This window comes from Cupressus sempervirens, chromosome 4, assembly GCF_028749045.1.
Source record: "Cupressus sempervirens isolate cs-2001-9-10 chromosome 4, ASM2874904v1, whole genome shotgun sequence".
NCBI lineage: Eukaryota > Viridiplantae > Streptophyta > Pinopsida > Cupressales > Cupressaceae > Cupressus > Cupressus sempervirens.
Genome location: NC_143121.1, coordinates 792,171,310 through 792,191,053, shown reverse-complemented (window position 1 = coordinate 792,191,053; position 19,744 = coordinate 792,171,310). Strand labels below are relative to the sequence as shown.

The 19,744-nt window shown below is 35.2% G+C and overlaps 1 protein-coding gene across 1 annotated transcript in view; it reads right to left on the bottom strand.

The window, feature by feature from the left end:
- LOC149563779 (phototropin-2-like) overlaps positions 1–19,744 on the bottom strand; it is a 411,881-nt gene that overhangs the window by 256,541 nt on the left and 135,596 nt on the right. The window contains exons 11-13 of the mRNA XM_089826907.1: positions 18,305–18,364; positions 5,636–5,725; positions 4,395–4,471 (exon numbers count right to left, since the gene is read on the bottom strand). Coding sequence (XP_089683033.1) covers positions 4,395–4,471; positions 5,636–5,725; positions 18,305–18,364 — 227 coding nt within the window. The remainder of the gene's footprint in view (positions 1–4,394; positions 4,472–5,635; positions 5,726–18,304; positions 18,365–19,744) is intronic.

The following is a 19,744-nucleotide window of genomic DNA, read 5'->3' as shown; positions in this document are numbered from 1 at the left end:
TCTCAATCTTTCACTTGGAGTAGATTTTTTTCATGTTGAACTAGTGTTGTCCTCAAATTTGACATCACAAAATTGAGGCAACACTATGCAATTTTCTCATGGATTCGTAGGCACATCCTCTTTCTTTTAACCAGAGTAATGAGAATCGTCGCGATTCGTCCAATTCAGGAAATTCTGTGATTCAACTTCACCCACCTGATTTTTCCTAACTCGTTGAATTGCCTCAGCAATTTTTTAGGTGTAAATCGCTTTAATCAACGATTTAGACGATTTTGAGCAATTTTTTCCTAAATCACCGAGTTATGTGCCTCATGACTCGGCAAATGAAGAAAACATTTTTTTTCGTTGGCTGCTTTTTTTTTGGTTGCATCTCAATTATGAGTTATGATTATTTTAAAAAAATTATTGTTCGATCAGAAGATATTGATGTTTTGGAAACACAATAAATATATAGTTACAAATAACTTTGAGAATACCTTCCTTGACCAAACATACCATTAACTCCAACATTCTTAGAAGATTAATTAGATCCTCCTTAACCTCTTTCAATCATATGCAGCATCTAAAACCTTCCATTAGATCAGATATATGATGTCATATTATCAAAGCAATAAAAATTACATTCATTAATTTTCAATGAATTCTTGCTCTAGGGCTTGCCATTTCTCCTCAAATACAAAGACACTTAACATGAGATCAAAACCAATGGAAAGATAATTCAATGAACTAACAAGATCCAAAGAATTAAAACTTTTCAATGATTAGAAGTAAAGACATCAAGCTATTTGTATTCAAAGTTACAGTGTTACTATTTACACTTTACACTTTATTGTTACACATATGCATTTTGTCATTGGTTTCATGGATTTTATATACATTTATGATTTGACAACATTTATAATTCTATATATCTGTGTCCTATGATTATGTTTTCTATTTTCTTCAACCCCAATTTACGTTTTACATATGTGATGGATTTATCATTTATGTTCCTTGTTTATGTATTTTAGCATCTATTTGATGACGTTATAGTGTGTTTAAGTTACATTCAATAAAGGGTGCATAAAATAAGTTTTAGATCATTAAAATCTCAAAATTTCAAGCGTTTTTTCACTTCGCTGATTCCGAGCCAATTTACGCGTCGAGTAGGCATTGCCAATTCCAAGTTTTGGTTCTTGGTTTAACGCATTGATGAGGCATCATGAAAACAATTTATTATCTCTAAATTGATCTTTGTGTAGGCTTGTCAATGTGTTCTTTTGAAGGTTTTCCATCAAGATTATCCTCAATTGTTTGCTGCTAAGAGTTTTCCTTCTCACATTGCAAACACTCAATTTTTGATTAACTTTCATATCGTTTCTTTTTTTCCTTCATGTTGTAAATAGTTTTTAGTCTTTTTTTTGTCTTACGTGAATGGCTCTTGGAATTTTGCTCATTTCGAGCTAACTTAGGTCCGATACTGAGTAGTATAGCTCAAGTTATGAGGGAAAAAGTGGGGTTTTTCAGGTCAACTACATATTTTAATTAAAAACCTCATAAAAATGGGCTTTTTATTGGCAATTGCACAATAAAAGGTTATATTTAATATCTAAAATGGATTTGATGTCTAGTTTAAAATTTCAACTCATTCTGAGTTGATCTGACAATAGTTTCTTATGTTTTATGAAAATAGCCTATTTCAAGACTATTTTCCATGTTACTTCACTAAAAACTATTGTTGAATATTAAATATGAAAACACAAGATAACTTAAATGCACAAAAGTGGAATTTTTATTACAAATTGCAGACATCCACATGCAAAATACTACATGAAAACCCATTTCCAATAAATTTGAAATCCCAACATCATTAAAAGTGTATTTTTTAAATGTGATTACATATGTTATTGTATCAGAAGTTCATTTTCAATAATCAATAACATATGTATTTTTAAATCAAAATTTAAGTGGGCTTTTGAAATACATTTGCATGTCATTATAACATGTAAATGTAAATCTAAAATAAGTTCTTCACCCACATCAAGCTAAAGTGGTGATTTTGGATCCAACTCCATTCCGACTGCATATTTAGTTGATTAAAGAATAACTTGCTTCCACTAACATAATGCAAAGTGATGATTTTGGGCCTTATTACATGTTTTAAATAAACTTGTTTTGGGAGTCCAAAATGTTAGTTCATTCAACGTGGTGATTTTTGTAGCTATTGCATGTATTTCGAATGCATGAAAAAGGCCCCAAGTTCCCCATTTTTAATAGCTTAGCTTCTTTATTTAAGTTGGCGGGATTTTCCAAAGGAATGCATGTATCAAAACATGTAAAAGCCTTCTAAAAATGTGTTCTCCACTAAGTTTTAAATCTAATACTCAAAGTGGCGATTTTATGGTCAATTGTGTTTAGTCAAAGATATGCAAAAGCCTTTTTAAAATGTGTAATGGAATTGACCAAGTTTATGGTGGCAATTTTTAGTGAATTACTATTGAAGCTTGAAATTAGCACCCAACCAAATATACAGAATTGAACTAGAAAATTCCAACCAACATTGAATCACTCATAGGTAGTGGGATTTTCCTATTGAACTGAATGAATCTCTAGGTTATAGGCCAGCTCCTTATGATAATCACCTAAGCTCCAATTACTTAAACAAACTAAAAATGAGGGGAAAAGGGGAAGAAATGAAGAAAGAAACACTTAAAACTAAACTTAAACTAATAGGTGATACACCAAATCTTGTGAATATTGAACACACAACTGATCTTTGCTAGTAAAAATCCCCTTGTAGACAAGAACACTTCAATCCTATACAGGTTTGTATAAATATTTCATGGTAAGTTCCTAAACATGAGAGTTCGGGAAAGACAAAACATTCACATAACTATCTTACAATGAGAGATGCAAACTGTAGCCTGCAAACAAAAGTACACTCCTGCAACTAGGTAAAAATGAGACAAAATAATAAGGAATCCTAAGATTCACTTTATTAACTTCATCAATCATGTATTCACACAAAGATGCAGAAAGAAAAGATGGCTAGATTTCAGGAAGATTCTGCCACAAATAATTTAGTCAAAATGCAATTCAAATCCAAAATGAGCTATAGAATAATACTCAGGAAAAAAGAAATGTCACAGAATGACTCCTTTGCATAATCAGAACTCCCTTACCAATAAGATTCCAAAAGACTAAGTACAAACCCCCTTGGGGTCGAATCCATGGAAAAGGTCTCCAAAATAGGAGTCATAACCACCAAAAATGATGACTAACTGCCCCATAAACTACACTAAGTCATTAAGAACCTTATGACTCATGATAAACTGCCCTAAAAAAGCTCCAACCATCAATAAAGACCTTTCAAAAGGGGCAAGGTATCATAGATTGCTCATGAATCTGATTGCTTTCGCCTTCTCTGATAATTGCTACTTTTCTACTTAACATATTCATTGTTCTTCTTAATATATTCACTACCTTTTTATCTTCAACTATACAATTCTCATTGGAATGAATTCTTATTGTTCTCTTCCATTTCAAAATAAACTCTTCTTTATACATTATTGCTGAAACAGTCAACAACTTTCATAAGATTTGAGTGAACACTTTTCATGCTTACCTTTCAGAATAATATAATATTCCCCAAATTGATCTCCCTTGGATGATCTCCTCAAATGAAACCTTCTCTCTGTTTTGGGGGTTTCAGCATGCCATCAACACAGAGTAGGGTCCATAGAGGGTGTATCTTATTCTCTTGAAGAAGGATTCTTGAATGCTATTAAGGCTGATCAAGAGAGAGATTCCCAAGGTTCCTATCATCATGTCTTCACTATGCTCGGATAGACCTAGTGTTTTTGATGCGATTTGTTGGATTGCACAAGGGGGAATTACACAGTCATTCTTTAGCGGAAAATACTGTCGTTTCTCTCTCAAGGACTTTCCTAATGTAACTTAACTCTTTTGGAAAACAAAGTGAAGATAGCCTAATGGTTTAGAAGAAACTATTCCTAATTAACACTTATGAAAGCCATAATGTTTGACTGTTGTAATTCCAAACAATGTGGGCATTTTTAGGTGAACTCAACTACACACAACTAGTGCTATCTTCTGGGGTTGCATATACATTTTGAAACCAATACGCACATGTGACACTCATAAATATGTAGAAATAACAAAATACAAATAACTTTGCAATCAAACATAATTATACAAGTTCTGTGACTTACATCAACAAACCCCAAATAGTATGAACATAAGTACAACACATTCAAACAAAATAACGTTCATGAATTTAATTAAAAGTGAACTGAAATGACTTTGGATATAAACCTTTCATAATATAAAGAAAATGTAAACAATCAATATGTTCGTTCTATGTCTACATATCTTGAAAATCAAGAGAATCCTACCTTCCTGTATCGCCACATCCTAAAGGTCTAATAGGTTTGAAATGTTTTAAACCTATTTGCTCACCAGACTCCTGAATCTGCAACCAAAGAATCTATGTTAGTATCTTATAAATGGAAATATATCCTTTCTATGAAACACAAATACACTCAAAATGCTTAGAGGTTAAATGATGAGGTGATTATATATGTTATTTTTTAAAGCAGTAGTGGAAAAGCTTTCAGAATTGATTAATTAAGATTCTTAGCCTGTTAGATATTAATAAGGTTTTGTTGATGAGTAAAATGTTATTAAAAAACTTTCACTAATATGATTCAATATTCATAATTAAATAAGAATTCAGATTAAAATTGCATTAGTTGTTTGTTTGTTTTATCTAAACAGAATCAGACTACATTTCCTTCATCCATATAGTGTAGCCTACTGGCATCTAGTAAAGCAAAGGATCTAATTTTCATGCATTCCAACTTGCATCTTTTTGCTCACAAAGATAATGAGACATGGAGCAATGAATTTGTTGGATGTATACCTGAAGTAAATTGATTTATATGGTTACATTGTTGCACAATCTTCACCTTTTAATGAGTCAAGCAGCCAACATACCTTTGTACTACAAGTCGCAATGGGGTTCCATTTGGTACTTCAAATCTACTTGCCTCGTCTAATGTTAATGACAATGATGATGTTGGTCTTAATGACAAACCATATGATTTTGATTACGACTTGTATTATTTTAATATTGAACAATGATAATCTATCATGACATTCAATTTTAACGGGTCAATAACAATTTTTTTATGGTTTTGTTTAGCATATTCATGATATATTATAATTTTAATTTATTTCTACTTTTATCACACACACACATATATAGACACATGCACATTCCTCCTCCATCCCCATCCCCAAGAAAAAAAACCAATCTACTACATCAATTTATCAACCTCAACCTAAGCCTAATACTTAATGAATTACATTTTGGTTTGATTCTAGCTAAATTTTTTAATCCATGCCACTCATTCTTGTAAATTACTAGCAGTGAGAAAAATCACTATTAAAATTATTCCAGTAACGATTCTACTGCATAATAGATCCATTTCTCATTATTTTTTTAATACAATTATTCTTAATAAGATTGAATTATGCATACCATATATACACATGAAATATTTGGTAATTCTAATTTAATCAAATGAAAATTGTTTCGAAAGATAGAAAAGGTTATACTCTAAGAAATGCATACCTTCTTAATTGCTGCCCAAGAAGAACCACCCTTTTTATGAGGCTTGGGAAAAACAAGTTGGGAATGAATTACCCATAAGTCCTCAGGTCTCTACACATTAACACAAATTTAAGGAATAAAAATATTAAAAATGTTAGAAAGTGGGAAACTAAATTATAACAATCATAAGATGTAAAATTTAAAGTGTATTCACATAATGGTCTACAAATTCACATCATGGTAGGGATATCAGACTTTAATCGCCTGATAGGGTAAGTAATGTGAGCCATTATGTGATTAGTTCAATACTAATGCCACCATGGTCTCGTGTCATTGTGCCCTTAGTACCCATGTGCGAAATACAATAGTCCTAAAATATTAATAAGTTGCGGGACACCTAGTATGACAAAGTTAAATTGGAATTCCAAAAATTAAATCCCATGCATCATAATGCAATTTGGCCACTTATTTGATTTCAAATCTTATCACAATAAGATGTAGAAAATTCAAGTTCAAGATAGGTTTAGGTTGAAGCTTCCACTAGTTTTTCATTGCATTGTAGGTTATAGGTGACCATATCAATATTGAATGTCCATTTATGTGCAATCAAAACAAAAATATATGCAATCACCAACCCATAAGATTTTTTATACTTCAACAAAATTGTTGAACAAAAGTCACTTAGCTTTATTGTACTTGATACAAATATGTAAATTTTACCTAGTGAAAATAAAATATGATTACAAAATTAGATCTTGTGTGAAACAATAATAGAGTAGGCAATTTCAGGATCATATTCAATAGGATGCATCCCAAAGAAGGTGATAGTTGTCTTTTCATAATCATCAATAATTAATCAAGCTTAATTAGGTTTATCACATTGAGTCATGGTTTTGAGAAGTATTCAACCTCTAAGCACCATGAAAATACGCTCATGTATCAATGTCTAGGGTACTGACATGTGGAAACAGGGTGGATTTAACCAAAATTATATCTTTATACACATTGAATTCATAAACGAAATAACACATGAACTGCAATGAAATTCAAGTATTGCAGAAAGGACTATCATTTATAACTGGGAAAGAAATTGGGAAGGGACCTAAGTTTAATCTCAAAGGTCAAATCTTGCAATGACTCTAGCAATGATACATTTTGTTTATTTATGCTTAGGGGTGTAAAGGTCAATGAACATGTTTATTCTCCACATCTAAAGTGCTATGACACTTGGTCTCACAAATCCTACTTCCTTTTACTCAATGTCAATAATTCCCTTTTAGTCTTAAGTAGGTGATGAAGCCATTGGAGTTGAGTTGTGCTTGAATGGGAAGTTCAATTGTCTATTGCTTTTTATTTGTCTCTTGTGAGGGTTTCTGAAGTTTGTGAATTTCAATCCATTGTTGATGTATAATGAATTTGGACTGAGTTTCTTAGTGCCTTCTTGTACTGTTGTTATTGTGGCTGAGAGGTGAAGTGTTTGCTGAGGTAAAGTAGTTGAAATTCTGGAAATTATTTCATCAGCTTCTTTTACTGTGTTTACTGTAGCTGGGAAGAGATTATGTGCTGAAGAATTTTGGTGGTTGGAAATACTAGAGTGTGTGCCTTTTTGATCTCCTATTGTGGGCGTTTGCTTTCTTCAGGCATGTGGGCAGATCAATTGACATTTGACGAGCTGTGAGTTTCAGCACCCTAACTGGGCAACCTAAGTCTATAAGTTGGCTACCATTTGTACCTAATTCTGGACAGTTAAATCCCCTGTACAGGGCAGATTGATGTGGAGATTTATGCCTCTGATTTGGGCATGTATCAACCATAATTCAGAGATGGAACAAACACTGTCGAATCAGACATTTATACATTGTTGTTATAAATTGACATTGGCTGACAACTACAGGTTCTTCTTTACATTATAATTCTATACTATTTCCGCATTGGTTGTTTTCCCAAAATTGCAATTTGGTTATTATCTTAAGGTTACGGCATTTTGAAAGCAATTGTTGATTTACATTCCAATGTTGTCTTATATATCAATTCAAAAATTCATTTGCAACCATTTCAAGACATCGTTATGAAACCGAAAATAAAATGCATGCCAAGTGTTTGATGAAATGTCAAAGAAATGAATTGTAAAGGAAATTAATGCTTGTCAGAGCTATAACTGGGTAGGGGTTATTTCATATTTCAAGTGGATACTTTGTTCAATTAATAACATGATTTCTCAAAACCAAATCTATAAATTAATTATCATTTATCTACTCACATCAGATCGGCGAGACTGTGTTGAGATCATACACACATGCACCATCAACGACAATGACCCTCCTCTATCTGACGATGGGCATGTACTTCTCTGCACACAGATAGTTATCCTTCGGTTTTGAGCAACTTATTGACTACTACGGACCGCTAGTTGTTTCACAGTTTCGTAGTCTCTCTTTTATAGTGTTCTTTCTCTTTGTTTGCTTCTTTCTCTATTGGTTTTCTTTTTCTCGGACACCATTTGGTGGTCCTGCTGCCTTCTGCCCTTTGTTTGAACTTTCAGTCCCTTAGACCCATTTTTAGTCTCTAGTTGGACATTAATATTTTATCTTATCTTATCTTATCTATAACACGCTATGGATGAGCTTGATGACAAATGTATCCTAATGTCTTCTAGAATTGTTTGTTGGAATTATTGTCATTAATATCAAATGAGATCATATGAACTTCAAGATAAAAGAAGACCAAACAGAATCAAATTTATAATCAAGGGCTTATTGCACCTTTTCAATGAAAGTTTATTGAGCTTGATCTTTGCAGGCTCATATAGGAAGGGCACTCCCCTCCAACTGCAAACACAAACCTCAGACACAAACAATCACAGAGACACTCGGCATTCAAAATACAACTTTGGTTGCAACATATAAACAAAATTAAATGCTCCGTAATTTTTAAAACAAAAATCAGAAAATTATTGGCCTGAAGGCCTTTCTCCCTCTGGATAGTCTTCCTCTATACAGTCTGGCTTCACACAGTCTTCCTTTCATACAGCCAATCAGTTCACTTTTCATCACATGAACTTCTCTTCAATATCCAACCCCCACCACTTGGGTCAATGCCACCACTATTGGCCACACAATAACTGATTTTAAATCTCGCGAATTTGTGGCATTGTAGTTCCTTTTCTTCTCTTTATACACCTGCTTGCATTCTTTCTGGAACACTTTCTTCACTCTTTAAATGTCTTCCTTTAGTCAATTCATTTCAATGCTCTTTAATTGGAGATATGGCTAAAATCAATAAGTGAACACATGCCAATTTAAAGTTTCAAAAACCTTTCAAGCAGATACATTTAATCCTATCATTCTTTGTTGCACACCGTGGTACAACATTTTCTTGAGGCATTTTGTCTTCCCCTTTGTAACAGACTTCTCATTGTTTTAACTATTAACCCCTACACCTTACACTTTGCTTCTTGTTTGGAATGGAACAAAATGTTTTCGATGGCCGATTGCATTTGTTTAAAAGTTTCTAAAGCTTCTGCAAAAATAATTGACAAACACTTCTCATTTCATACCTTATTCCAAGACTCCTTTTCTGGATCACGCTAGGAAGGTGTCAAAGGTTGTGAATTGTCTTTACACCTGCCACTTTCATTTTTTAGAAAGTGTCTAAATCGTTAATAAATCTTTTTTCTATTTTGAAGCTACAATTTTCACAGATTAAGAGTGTCATGTCCCCTTTTCAAATAATTAAAAAATAATAATCTTTGCTAAGGCAGGCAGGCCCAAGAAAGTGAAGTTTCGAAAAAAGGGGGTTAATCTTTGGAAACCGTTGGACTAATAAATGAAAATTATTATTAAAATATGTTTCATTAACCTCTCTTGGACGTGAGTTACAATTATGCCCTCTTTTAAGGGGTTTGGAGGCATTTTTGGGCGGACACCAGAACTTGATTTTCGCTCATTCTTTGTTATTCTTCAGAGGCTGCCAAACCTGTGGAGAAGGAGACCCAAGAACGGGAGTTTGCAGGTTTCCAGAGAGACCCAAGAACGGGAGTTTGCAGGTTTCTAGGAAGGCTAAGGACGGGAGTTTGAAGCCATTCCATGTGCATGCTCATACAGAGTTTGCCTTTGTGCTGAACAGTGTAGATTTGTGAGTTTTTAGGTGTGTTTTTTGCATGAGTTTGGTGTTTTCAGTTGAGCATTTCATATCAGTTTTGGTTGCTGCTGTATTTCAGACTTTAAGCTGTTAAAATAGAGCTAAATATATGTATTGGGACGTGATTAAACTATTGAGATAGATTATTAGTGTTTTTGTGGTGTTTCCGGGCATTGTTGTGTTAATTTTGGGAGCCCGATGAGCATAGTTTTTGTCCTACATTTGAGAACTGTTGTGTAAAGGCTATACGGATCTGGAAATGTCATTTTGTAGGCTGTTATGATGCTGAAATTTCTGTAAAAATGTCCACTTTCAGATTTATTAATAATTTGTGACGCTGTGAAGCTTTTGGCACAATTTCTGGCATACCCGATTTGGGATTTCTTGAGAAATTTGGTGGATCTTTGTGATATTAGTTGTTTGATCTTGAAAATCTGATTAGAGGTTGGAAATATCATACAAAACCAGTAAAGGGACATTTCAGTGGTATCAGAGCCATGATCTTGCCAGCCTGAGAGTTTGTAGAAGTTGCATGTCAGTTTTGACAACTACCCAGATCTTGCATTAAAGTTTTTAGAACTACCCAAATCTTGCATGTCATAATTTATGGTTGCATGTTGCTTCTAATCAGTTGCATGTCAAAATCTATGGTTGCATGCTACTTCTAATCATTTGCATGTTAGTTCTTGGTGAATTTGGTGGTTGTAGAAGTTTGCATGTCAGTTTTGAAAACTACCCAGATCTTGCATGTCAGTTTTGACAACTACCCAGATCTTGCATGTCAATTTTGACAACTACCCAGATCTTGCATGTCAGTTTTGACAACTACCTAGATCTTGCATGTCATAATTTGGTGGTTGCATGTTGCTTCTAATTAGTTGCATATCAAAATCTATGGTTGCATGCTACTTCTAATCATTTCCATGTTAGTTCTTGGTGTTTGAAGAAGTTATATCCTATTGGGGTTACACTCTACTTTATCCAGAATGGACAGGTATAGTACAGAGTCTCAGAGGACACGATCTTGGACAATTGATATCCAGAGTCAAAATAGTAGAAAGGATGGTTATTTAGACATTCGAGATAAACTTATGAAAATAAGCCATGACATGTCTGAACAGTTGGTTGAGCACCACCATATAATGAATGACATGTTGTCCGACCCAGCTAAGGTGGATAAGTTGACTGGATTTCTATTTGGCAGATTTTCTCACAGGACAGATGACACAATTCCCAAGAACTTGCATGAGGAGTTTGAGAAACTAGCTGATAGCCAGGTAGAGATCTTAGATTCTACTCTGCCACAGGAGGTGGTGGGAAAGGATATTGCACAGATTGATAGTAACGGTCAACTTGATACTCAAATTGAGACAATTGTTTACAGGTCGTCAAAGGGTGATGCCACAGGTATTCAGGATGGTATAGTTACAACAGGCAGTGACTATAGTGTAGTGGGTTCAGATGATGATTATGAGGATGTTGCCGTGCAAGATGGTGAGATACCTGGTAGAGATGAGCAGACATTGAGCATTCATGATTTTGCTGAGAAAGAGTACCAGGCACAGTTAGATGCTTCATCACATGAGGTTGAGGCTGGTAGTACTTCACATGATTTGTCCTACCAGCTGAAGGTGAACAAAGATAGTATTGTGACTTCATTATCTCATCATGACAAGTATGTGGAGTTAGTTGGTATTGGTCATATTACTCAGGTGAGGAGTTTTCTTGAGTTACCAGTTGATTCTAGTTTATGGATATGGACTCGAGATTGCTATATTGGCGTTTGGGATTCAGTTGACTGGAGATCTTTAACACTTTTTGGTAGCAGTGTTTGTTTGGGTGCTATCATGGATTTGATTAGCAGATTACATGGTGTTGTCTTTTCTTGTGCCAGTATCTTGTCTGATGTTGGTATTAGTTTTTAGACACCGATGTTGGGCTTTGTTCATATATCCAGTCGACCACACTTGCTAGAATGTGTTGATGATATTTCATATTTGGCAGTGTGTATAGATGAGTCCCAGGATCATATTGGCATTGATGACATCTAGGAGGATGCAATGGGCAGTTTTGAAGACTTAGTTTCCTTGGGTATAGAGGAGTTGGACAGCAATGCTAATGTTTTTGATACTCCGTATGTTGATATGAGCTTTAGATTTGATTCACAGGATATGGATGGTAATACTCTAGAGACTAGTAACTTTGAGGATACTCCTTTAGACAGTACATCAGAGGAGGTTTGTAGGAGACAGTCAAGCTAGTGCCATCATGTGTCTAATTAGTTGAGAGTTAGTGACCGAGACATTGCTATCACTTGCCAGCATTTCGATGCTGCTCGTCAGTTGTTAGCAGTTTATGGATGGGGTTCTCCTACTAGGGATGAGCAGGGAGGTAGTTATCTTTCCTTGACAGAGTTCCACTCTTTATGGGAGGCTATTCGGATTTTGAGACAGAATTATATGCAGTTGGTAGCCGACAGAGATTATCTTATGGAGTGGGGCAGTATAGCATATGATGCATTGTTGGCCAAGGAAGATGAGGTGAGTGAGCTTACTAAGCAGCTTGAGGTGACTTCTGAGATTCTTGAGAGTACACAGTTGGCTTTCAAGGAGTCACAGTTTCATTTGGCTAAGGTGACCATGGAGTTAGAGCGACTACAGTCTTTACCTGATTCTATACAATCACAAGCAGTGGTGTTTGGTGATCCGAGGATGTCCATGGCCGAGATTGTCAAAGACAGTGGAGATGGGGATGCATCCATCCTTGATACTAACATTGGCATATCAGGTTCATTCCCACTAGAGTTAGGTTCAGTTGAGTTGGGTGCTGTAGCAGATTTTTGTGGTATGCCTGACATGGTGGTGACCTCTAGCACTAATAGCACGAAGACTAGAGATGTTGTATCAAAGACCATGTGTGATGTTGGTGAGTCAGCAGTTGGCATAGTTCCTGCTAGTAATACTACTCCCTTGGTGATATCTTCAGAGGTAGTAGTCAGTTCCAACATGGTTAATGATCAATTGCAGTTAGTTTCATCTGGATTACAGTCTGAGCCACTGACTGAGATTGGCGCATTCTATTGGCATTACACTATGAGGTATGCTCATCAATTTACCTTTGATGACCATGTTGATGAGATGATGATACAGAGATGTACTTTGGTTCCTGGTGCTTATCGTCAATTATGGGATAGTTTGATGCCTCGGGATGAGAGTTGTGATGGGCACAACATGGCGATAGGTTCTGCAGTTGATAGCTTGATAATACATGACTTAGAGCAGGAGTTTTGGAGTGATGCTTCAGCGGGTGTTGTTATTGATTCTACTCCTTTGGCTATGACATCTCCTGACTTAGCTGGTGATCAATCACAGTGGGTTGTATCACTTGTTCATGGTGAGTTGTTGACTAAGGTTGGTTTTTATTATCAACATTATATTACAGGGTATGTACATCAGTTAGCATTTGATCCTTGTGTTGAGGAGTTGATGGCAGGCAAATTTGGTTTGGGTTCCATTTCTTGTTGTTTATCTTGTGATGGTTTTTTACCATCAGGGGTGCATGGGAGTTATGGTTATGAGACAGTGGCCGGTGATTTGCAGAGTTGTGTTGACTACAGGAGTTGTATAGTGTGTGGATTCTCCATACTTGGTACAGTTTCATTCGAGAGCATTCACCATTGTTGTAGAGTTGGATTGTACATTTCGTATAGGCCAGTGGGATGCGTTGATGGTATTTACTATGTTGGTGGTTTGATTAGTCCACTTTACTTGGGTTTTGATGTTCTAAGAGTTTGTGTCTCATGGGTTTCTGACTGTGGAAGTTGTGATTTTGGAGTTTGGTTGAGCTATAATTGTCAGTTTGATTATGGATTCGTCTTGGTCATATTGCAGAGGATATTGTAGAAGCCTGTGTTAATTGGTAGTAGTATAGTTCATGATTACATTTGGGATCCAGGTGGATTGATTGCTTTATTGTTCAGCCATTGCTTGAGGACAAGCAATGTTTGGGAGGGGAGGACTTGTCATGTCCCCTTTTCAAATAATTAAAAAATAATAATCTTTGCTAAAGCAGGCAGGCCCAAGAAAGTGAAGTTTCGGAAAAAGGGGGTTAATCTTTGGAAACCGTTGGACTAATAAATGAAAATTATTATTAAAATATGTTTCATTAACCTCTCTTGGACGTGAGTTACAGTTATGCCCTCTTTTAAGGGGTTTGGAGGCATTTTTGGGCGGACACTAGAACTTGATTTTCGCTCATTCTTTGTTATTTTTCAGAGGCTGCCAAACCTGTGGAGAAGGAGACCCAAGAACGGGAGTTTGCAAGTTTCCAGGGAGACCCAAGAACGGGAGTTTGCAGGTTTCTAGGAAGGCTAAGGACGGGAGTTTGAAGCCATTCCATGTGCATGCTCATACAGAGTTTGCCTTTGTGCTGAACAGTGTAGATTTGTGGGTTTTTGGGTGTGTTTTTTGCATGAGTTTGGTGTTTTCAGTTGAGCATTTCATATCAGTTTTGGTTGCTGCTGTATTTCAGACTTTAAGCTGTTAAAATAGAGCTGAATATATGTATTGGGACGTGATTAAACTACTGAGATAGATTATTAGTATTTTTGTGGTGTTTCCGGGCATTTTTGTGTTAATTTTGGGAGCCCGATGAGCATAGTTTTTGTCCTACATTTGAGAACTGTTGTGTAAAGGCTATACGGATCTGGAAATGTCATTTTGTAGGCTGTTATGCTGCTGAAATTTCTGTAAAAATGTCCACTTTCAGATTTATTAATAATTTGTGAAGCTGTGAAGCTTTTGGCACAATTTCTGGCATACCCGATTTGGGGTTTCTTGAGAAATTTGGTGGATCTTTGTGATATTAGTTGTTTGATCTTGAAAATCTGATTAGAGGTTGGAAATATCATACAAAACCAGTAAAGGGACATTTCAAAGAGAATGCTGACAATAATTATGCAATGCGATTCATTTTGGGCATATTGTAGGATGACAATTAATGTTTCTATGAGATGTTTTTCATACACATCTTTCAGAACAATTGCAACTCTACTCAAGATCATATGTCATTTTATATTTTTGCTTTCACCTTTTGTAATCTTGACTAAACTCATAAAAACTTGAGAGAGATAACGTTGAGACCATCAAACATACAAAAACTGAAAATTCAAAAACATTTTTGGTTGATCTTAATTGCAGATGCACTGGGTGCTCCTGCACCACAGGCTAACCACTCTCACTCTGGTCCAGGAGAACTTTAAATATACATCTATGCTGGCCGACCCATAAATACAACTTTAAATAGCATTATTTAGCAAAAAATAATGATGCCCAAGTAGTGGCGTTTGAACTGATCCAACAGCAGATGAATTGCCCCTCAAACCTGTTCCAGATGCAATTCTGAATTGCAGACGTAGGGCCTGGAAATTAATGTCCTAGCTGCAATAAATAAGGCTCATAATTTGCAGAATTGTAATTACCATGGTTTCAGAATTCCATGTCTGATTAATCAGTAAAACTCCAACATGTGACAATTGGAATTTGATGCCAATGACAGGAATTCGGAGTTTCATCATGCAAGGACAGCTCTCACAAATTCAAAGGTATTGGATGCCCAGAAAATATCAGAACTTGACACACCAAACTGCAAGCCAAGATCAGTCTACCAAGCCATCTATCTCAGCAACCTGTTTTTGCAAACTCCAACAATATTTACCAAAAGATTTCAATGCCAGCAGATGAGATCAAATGCCATCCTAGTATGAAACGTCATCATGAGTGGTTGCATAATCATACAGCTGGTACGGTGAGTAGTTGAAAAAAATGATGTCAGCCAAAAATTGAAGTCCTGCAAGCATCAGCGTGACAGAGACGCGACGAAATTCAGCAGACAACGACATATTTTCGTCCATAATTTAAGCGAGCTAGAACTATTTCAGCAACTGCTTAGAATGCATTCAATAGTCTTTCAGCCAATCGTGCAGAAAAAAGCATAGGCGGCTATGATGAATTCTATGGTCATTCATTCCATCTATGCTATTGCCCATCATTGATGCCAAAAATCAGAACCTCGATCTTGAATAAGAAACACCTTTGGCGTAAAAATGTCTTTTAATAAAAACCATTAAACTTTTGAACACAAATAAAATAATAGATAAGGTGAGGTGGCTGTTGTTTTTGGTCAATGTAAGCTCCATCAATTTGATTATGCTGACTGGTGCTAACCGAGCTTTATAGTCTATGAAAGGTTGTATCACTTGGGAATTCTTTCCTACTTAGGACTGATAATATTCTAGGTTTTGAGCCTCCACAAAGCCTTATTCACATGAACATTAATTCTAGCAGAGAAGTTTGTTGGATGGTCTTCATACCAGGATAATGCTGAGAAGTCGAGTCTATTCTCCCCAACTTTATTAAATCCTATTTGCTGAAAGTCTTTGGATCTGAGAACAAAAAATTCTGTTTTCAACATCAATTTTTAACTTGTCAATGTTGGCATCTCCTGCATTATGATTATTCTTCATTTTATGCCCAATTATGATTATTCTTCATTTTATGCCCAACATCTTTGAATTCATGAATAACAACTGCATTCTCTGAGCATTTTGAATTGTTCTCTGAATTTTTGCTTGAGGAAGGTGTCTTTCCATTTGACACTGTCCTTCCATATTATGCATTGAGTATCACTCGCATCAGAAATAATGCCTTCAACTAAGCTTTTCCCATTTTCAAAACAATAATTTCTTTTCAATTCTTGTTCTATTTGTAGTCATGTAGCTTTATCTTGTCTCACATTGACAATTTCTGCGTTGGCAATTTTGTGCCACAATCAAATTGTCAAATATGTTTCTCATATTCGCAATAACGGGTCTCCTTTTTCTTTCAAATATTTGATCTGCCCTTTAGTAGTTCTACCAAAGTAGCCATCATTTTGCATTTTATTCGCCATTTAATTTCCAGCATTATAATTAGGATCAAAAGAGGCCTCAAAGGAATTGGCAGCCTGTACAGAGGAATATACAAGAGACTTCAAACAACTGGTGAGCAATTCCAATGCTTACTTCAGTTCCTCTTTATCTTTCATATCCTTCTCTATTCTTCTTACCAACCTAGTGATAGTCATTTGAAAGTTATGGAAATTTCCATCCTTACTAGGAGGTCCCAAGTCCATCCTAGTAATATTATAATCAGAAGTAGTAACCTGACTAGGTTCTTTTTTGTGCAGATGGATGAACAATCTCTACAGACAAATTATCAGTTTTATCATTGTATCAGCCTATAAGCAGTCTTCTGCCTTTTAGGCTTTGGGGACACTTATAGTAGTTTTCCCACAATGTTATCAACAAGAAGATTCACAAGTACAGCCTTATGCTTCTTAGACAGTATTCTCTAACCAGGATGGAGAAGAGGAAGAAACTAGAACAATTGTCAAAGAACCAAGAGTGAATTGGAGAGCCCTCTCAAAGAAGGGATCTTAGTTGCATTCTGCAAGTTGAAAGGGATAAAAGGAGGAGTCTTCTCAATATCTTGTGGAGGGATAGAGTGATCAAACCCTAATTTTTATTTCACAATTTAATAGTATGTGCTAATTATTGGTGATCTAGGGAGCATAGATGTTGTTGAGAATGGAGAATTGTGAATAAAAGGTAAAGGTGGGGAGAAAGAACTATCTCAGCAACTCTAAAACACTGGAGATAACAAAAAAAATTTAAAAACATCATAAAAATTACAGTCTCTTAAATTTCAAACAGAACCAACTTTCATGAAGTCTACCTTTTATGAACTCTAGGGGAAGTGAGATGAATTTTTTAAGATGAAGTGGGCTGAAGAAGGAAAAGCTAGACTTGTGATCCATTTTTTCGCTACAAAACATCTATTATGTGAGAAAATGGGAACAAAATTACAGATCTATAAACAATGAATAAGAGATGGCAGATGTAAAGCGATATTAGAATTGCCAACAAACATGGAAAATGGCATTCAATTCTGGGTCTCAGTACTTCAAAGTCCACTCATAGATCACAGCTAATTGCCACAGATAAGGTTACCAAAGATGACCTAACTGACAGCACACTGGTATGTAGAAAACAAGAGATAATACAATAGTTTTTTGAGCTAAAAATCTCTACTGTTTTATAGTCAGATTTTGTCAGAATGTTAATACCTTTTTTCTTACAAATTTATGTGAGAAAGTTATAACTGCAAGATTGATGGATAACAGCATACAGTAGTTCACAGTACTATCTAGTTGAAACTAAAAGAATTTCCTTCCTTTTGGCACAAACATATTTACCTCAGAGAGTTGAAAGCATACCAAATGCTCAACATTAAAATAAAATGAATATATCATCGAAAAATCTGGAGACTATTTATGTTGGTAACATTCTCTGGCCATTTTCTCTTATGCTTGGATATTAATATAGTATGGTGTTTGATTTATCTTGCCAAGTACCAAATCATTAAATTATATGTTTTAAATGCAGTACAAGATACAAGCTTTTCAACTGAAAGTATGTCATAAACCCTTTTCAATCAAAAAAATTTGCCTCACCAAATTTGCATCAGGAAGCTCTTTAACAGCCTCACCAACGTTTCCAGCAGTTTCCTTGACCTGAAAAATTAAAAAACCAATGAATGGTATAGAATTAAGCACTTTTCTATGAAAATATTTTTACTCAAAAACATCTACACCAAGGAATGACATGTAATTCACAACTTCAAGCAAAAATATATTTTAAACAAATTAGAATGAGAACAAAATAAATTAGAATGAGACTTTTTAGATTGTTTCTAATGTATCTCATTTGTGAAACACACATCTTGGATCCACTATGTTATATCACTTTCCTTTAACAAAATGATAGTTCCCACTGTTAAATTGGTAGCTTCATATGAAATTAAAAATTCCAGTTTTCACTAACTCTGCTGCTATTCAAATTTTATTTTAATCAGTTCTGTATTGTTGACTTTTTGTCCTGGTCACTTCTGGACGCTGAGTGATTTCTCCTTCTTGCTCACGTGGACTCCTTATTTCTTCCATCCTTGTGGAAGACCATTTATTCATTGTGATGGTTATAGCTTGTCTTCTCTCAACAGCAAAACATCTCTTGTAGGGTCGCTCTTATTAACGGCAAAGCTATTATAGCTGGGTCATTTCACATTTCCAAAGCACGGTGGTATTTTCATATTCACCCATTCTTCATTTGGGTGGTGATTGTTAAATGCTCCTCAACGCTACATTATTTCCAACACACGTGAGGAAGTGTATTTTCCTGAGAGTTATTATCCACTCGACATGATTCCTTTATATGAACGTTTTGGTGGCATGTGTTTTTCACTGTCATTGTAAATTGATCATTTCAGAATTAATGTCATGTTCGACTATCACCGTTATGATGGTCCATTCAGATACAAATCTTTCGATTTAACATATTCTTCAGAAATGGAGTTCACAATCAGGTTTTCTCAGATAGAGCAGAGCAGATGTTTCCTTTATCTCTCAGGTGAACAATACATTTCTTGGTACCTTCATTGTATGTTTGACAGAGCAAATTCAAGACAGTCCAACAAGTTGTGGACTCATTCCTTCTTATGTTTTGAATCATTATTCAGTATTGAAAGAATTAAATCAGAGTAACCTGTGATCAAGAAACTCTGATTGGAGTATTAGAAACTATGTATTATTTTTTAATTTTAATAAATGGACTGTTTTTAGTGGGCTGGGTTGTTTGCCTCATTGGGGAGGGTTTTTCCCAAGATAATTTTGTTGGTCTATTTTCATTTTGAGCTCTTGATGTTCTGGTTCAAATTTTAACATGGTATCAGAGCCAAGCTCGAAACATCTAGCTTGAACCAGAAGTTTTCCTTTAGTCTCCCTATATATTCTTGCTTCATTTTATCCTTCTTCAGGTTTCAATATGGTGCTTGGTCTTACAGTCAAAGATAGATTGGATGGAGCTTCTAACTTCACATCCTAGAAGTTTAGAATTTT